A 5000-nucleotide genomic window follows, 5' to 3' on the forward strand; every position below is an offset into this window, starting at 1 on the left:
CTGTATGTATATGTATATGTATATGTATATGTATATGTATATATATATATATATATATATATATATATATATATATATATATATATATATATATATATATATATAGGTTCTTCCTGACATCTTTGTATTTTGGTCCTTTCACACTTTTTCCTACTTTTTCACATTTCTCTTAATTCATTCTAATTCTTACTTTTTATTTTATTTTATCTCTTAATTTCTCTTTTAGATCTGTCTCTGGAGAAGCTAATTCTTTTAGAAATTCTTCTGTAAGGCTCAATTGGCTGCGTATCGATTGGTTTGAGAGTTGTGGAGTGGCGGCTGAAACATGAATCCTATCCCGGTTCCTCTTGATGACTCCATCTTTACTCTTTACTTCTTCACGTTCCTTCTGATGACTCCAATGCAGTATTTGGTCTTCTGCTTGATTATGTTGGCCTCTTCATTTTGCTTTGTTACTTTCTCTTGGTGGTCGTATGGCAGCTCAGCTGCGGGGGTAGCTGTCATTTCTTGAAGCGCGACTGTGTCACTGATACAGTGCCCCTCTACCGGTACACACACTGGAACTGGTACTCATTTTGCCGACCTCATACTCATGACAGGCTGAGTCAAACCCCCTGGTGTATTAATTCAGCGGCCGACGGGGCTTGAACTCAGGACCCGATGATCCCAAGCCACCACCCTAACCACTGAGCCAACACCAGGCTACTTTCTCTTGATTCGTTTATGTATATTATATTGTTGTTCAACAATCGATTTTATTTATGCCACAAAATGTTTAATACACCCATTCCATTCAGTAACAATCCACCTTCTTATTGTTTATAATTCTGGAATGTGTTTGCTCCTTTTGTGCAGAATATAGATTTATGCTCATGTAACTTTTTCTTTATTACCTCGGCCACCGAAGGTGAAGGAGATTATGTTTTCACCCCTTCTGTCTTTGTTTGTCTGTCTTTCTGTTTGTCTGTCTGTGTGCAGGATATTTCAAAAATTTGTGGACGGATCCGAATGAAATTTGGTGGGCAGATTGGGTGTGTGACAAGGACGAATTGATTCAAATTTTTGTGAAGATCTGAATCCGGATTCGGATCCGAGGATTTTTTTAAAGTGATTCTTCACCATTGAGAGATCGGGCCAAAATGATATATAGCACGATATCTCAAAAAGTTATGGACGAATTCGGATGAGACGGGGCGGACACATTGGATTTGTGACCACGATGAATTGATTCGATTTTGGTGAAGATCTGAACCCGGATCTGGATATGAGAATTATTTAATTTTTTAAGTGATTCTTCCCCATTGAGAGATAGGGTCAAAAACGATATGTATAGCATGACATTTCAAAAATGTATTGGGCCCGGATCAAGCATTGTGAGGTGGAGGTATGTGCTCTACCGACTGCCCTTCTAGCTTTGTTTTTGTAATTAAGAAGTTTTTTTTCATCAACTTTTTACATCCTACTTTCTTTTTTCCAGGGTGTCTTGGCAATGTGCTTTCCCCAAGTTTAAAGCTTTTGTACGAGATGATCAAGTGTACGCGCCACAACAAGAATCAGTATAAAGATCTGTGGAATAGAATGGCACGTATTGATGGCATTCTTAAAGGAAAAAAGACTGATCCAAAGCTTCAAGTATTTAAGGACTTTGATGCACTGGTGATTGACATTACAACATATATTGAAAAGTTTAATGGCTACTCTTCAATTCAAAGTTTTTGCCATTCAGTCTCTGCAAGAGAACGTTTTGAGAAGTTCGACCGTGACATGAATCAAATTGTTCAAGATTTATCACTGCAATTTTCTGGGACCCAGGCTAATTCGTGCATTGAAGACCAATCCATGAAGAAACAACAGAAAGACTTCACTGCTGACATCATTGAAAGCATCATGGGAGGTTGTTTTTGCATTCATACAGTTGTGTGATATTGATGACCTACCAAAATGAAATGAGTGTGTAGGTATTTGGAGAATTTTTTTTTTAATTACGAACGATAATATGAGCCATGGTAATAAGCGATAATTTTCAGGTTTTTGAAGTTTTGCATTGTTAAATTACTTTAATACTTTGTCTTTGCAAATTTTGGCATAAATTTTCCAAAACATTATTACCTCCACCACCGAAGGTGAGGGATGTTGTTTTCACCCCCTTTCTGTCTGTTTGTGTGCAGATATCTCAACAAGTTGTCGACGGATTCGGATGAAACTTGGTGTACAGGTTGGGTGTGTGACGAGGACAAATTGATTCGACTTTGGTGAAGATCCGGATCCAGATCTGGATACGAGAATTATTTAATTTCAGTAGTGATTCTTCACCATTGAGAGAAAGGGCCAAAAACGATATATAGAATGATATTTCAAAAATGTATCGGACCCGATATGTTCTCATGGATCAGGCATTACGTGGTGGAGGTAATGTGCTCCACCGAGTGCCCTTCTAGTTTTATAGTGTAATTTATAGGGGCGATGGCACAACATCGGCCAATAATTAACCCAAGAGATGATGGTGTTTTGCTTTGATTCAGCAGTCGTTGATGAGGCAGACGGTCCAGCGACCGAGCTATCGGATGCGGCAAGGTGAAAGCGAAGGTGGGCAAGCGTGGAAGGTGAAGCAATGGAGAGGGGGGATCCAGTAAAGAATGAATGACGAAGACGAATGGTGTGATAAGAACTGAACAGCAAAGCATGGAGGAGAATGAAAGAAAGAAATGCTGCAAACAAAGCGAAGTGAAAGGAATGACAGAGGGAAGGACACAAAGAGGGAAAGACAAGAGGACCCTCGTGTTTGTGCGGTTAAGAATAATCCATCTCCCAACAGAGTTTGTAACCCGCTCAAGCTTTGAATCTCTCTGGTCCTCCCACTCTTTTTACACCCCTTTCCTTTACAGTTTACACCCTTATCTCCCAGAACCTTTTACACACAGCCCTTTTTTTATATACAGCCTCAAATCCCCCACACTTCGCTTCACCCCTCCCCTCATCCATGGGAGGCACTGCCTTCAAGCCGGGTCTTGGCGTGATATTCTTCGGTAGGCACTCAGGAAACATGCCCAAGATGGCCCTCGGGGCGCTCCTGAAGACGATCGGCTCGTGAGCGTGTGGTTTTGGCGCAAACTTTTGTCACAGGAGCTCATGAAGCAATTTGAAATGGTTTCAGGAGGCTGCGAGGATAATGCGTTCGTGTGTGAGGAAAATACGTGGCAAATAGTTTGCAAGGATGAATAATTAAGAATCCTAACCAAGCTCGGTGCCACAGACCACACCCTTACCAAACAATGAGGTAATCAGGTGAGGACTTTCCAATAGCTCGATGAGTGGTGTGCAGGACGATGGTGCAGCTCAGCAACAGTAACGGTGCAGGAGCGATGCAATTGAGGTGGCATCCACGTTTCAAGAAAGCAGTCCTACCTATCCCAATGATGAAGCACAGCAGGAGATGAAGACAGTGGGAGAGACAGGACTAACAAGATGAAGAGCAAGAGTAACAGAGAACGATGTTCTTTCCGAACGGGTCCCATTCCAACTCTGATCACACGCATGTCAGACCCAACTCTCGTGACATCTGGGACTGCCTTCGCTGGTGGCCGGTCTTGTAGTTGGCTACCCACTGCTTGTGGGAGGTGCCATCTTCTGGGGCATGTCACTCATGGGGCGGCCCAAATTAAAATAAGTCCACCTCCTCTTCCAGGGCCTACAGCGCATCTCGCCGCCATGGCTTGGGGTGCACTGGCCAGACAGATCACAATAGGTCCTTTTGAAGCGTGAAGTGCTTCTGTTGTGCCTTGTTGCCGAATGGCCTCACTTGGCCCCACGTGCTTACAAAAGGTTTTTATGCATACAATTTTCTCCTAGCTATATTGTCTATAAATTACATACACTGCCTCCTCAGTTGCACATGTAACAAGATGACTTAGACTTAGACTAACTAACAGGTCCCTGATACATGGCAATCTAATCTACATTAAACACATGGACGATACCACTTTTTACAACAAAATAGCTATGGATCCCCCCCACCCTTCCACTTAACAATATCCTTATTAACCTTAAGTGTTAGATTTTTTGCTACTTTTATTATTATCCACATTATGTACCCTTAACCCCAATCTCTATAGTAAACGACTAGAACTTGCCATTATAAAGTTATGATTTCAAGGTAGTGGAGCAAGCATTCTGACTACAGCATGTCAAAAGTTCACTGAGAAAAGTTACTTCGAGAGCTGAGGTTTGTGTTAGCGTAGATGAGCATCTTAGAACTTAAGGACTAGTTCATCCATTTTGGACCATAGAATAGTAGTATACAGTAGATTAAATCAAAGTGAACATGGAAAATTATTTCGCCCTGTAAAACACAATCTGAGATAATGACTCACTTGAGAGTGCTATCTGGGGCAATTCTCAAGCAATAGTGTGATGGATTTGGAAGCCTACTGCACACAGACAGTCAGAGTCCCCGTAGTTCAGTTATCTCGATAAGTATATGTGGATGGTTAGGTCCCATCCCAATGTTTAATGGGTGATTAAGTGTATGTGCGCTGCGAGTTATTTTCTTAGCTCGAGAATTTATATCCACAAAAACAACAACACTATGGACCATTCCCCGCATGATGGCGTGCCTAACATGCATGTGGGCGGAGTTCCCTCGGTCACCAAAGTTCTGACTCCACGCTTCGGCCAATCGGAATGGTGTATGGGTGCAGAGTGAGCTCCAAGAGAAGCAGAGTCTCTTCGGGGGGGGGGGGGAAATCGAGACGCCCCGACACGCCCCCCGACCATTCACGGAGAGACTGCCAATTTCCTCCAGTGAATGAGGGGTGCAGTGACGTGAGACACGTCCCCCCCTGGCCCCGGTCGGGGAAGAAATAGATGGGACGCGCGGTCATCTCGTGGCTAGTCTCGTTTTGTTGCTGGCTCTGGTCTCGTCGCAGTGATCCCTCGCCTCGTCATTATTCGAGCTGGCTGGCGTCCGTGGCTGAATCCTTGGTCCCTCGGTGCCTGGTATA

At 43.0% G+C, this 5000-nt stretch overlaps 1 protein-coding gene across 2 annotated transcripts in view; it reads left to right on the forward strand.

The window, feature by feature from the left end:
- Window positions 1-5000, forward strand: part of LOC147016066 (mixed lineage kinase domain-like protein) — a 71459-nt gene that overhangs the window by 23986 nt on the left and 42473 nt on the right. The window contains exon 2 of one of the 2 annotated variants that reach the window (XM_085848754.1): window positions 1478-1894. The exons of the other annotated variant lie outside the window; for it this stretch is intronic. Within the exon in view, the coding sequence (XP_085704880.1) occupies window positions 1478-1894 (417 nt within the window). The remainder of the gene's footprint in view (window positions 1-1477; window positions 1895-5000) is intronic. 2 annotated transcript variants of the gene reach the window in all.

The sequence above is a fragment of the Eptatretus burgeri genome, chromosome 12 (assembly GCF_056783735.1).
Source record: "Eptatretus burgeri isolate ZD-2024b chromosome 12, Ebu_testis_v1, whole genome shotgun sequence".
NCBI classification, from domain to species: domain Eukaryota; kingdom Metazoa; phylum Chordata; class Myxini; order Myxiniformes; family Myxinidae; genus Eptatretus; species Eptatretus burgeri.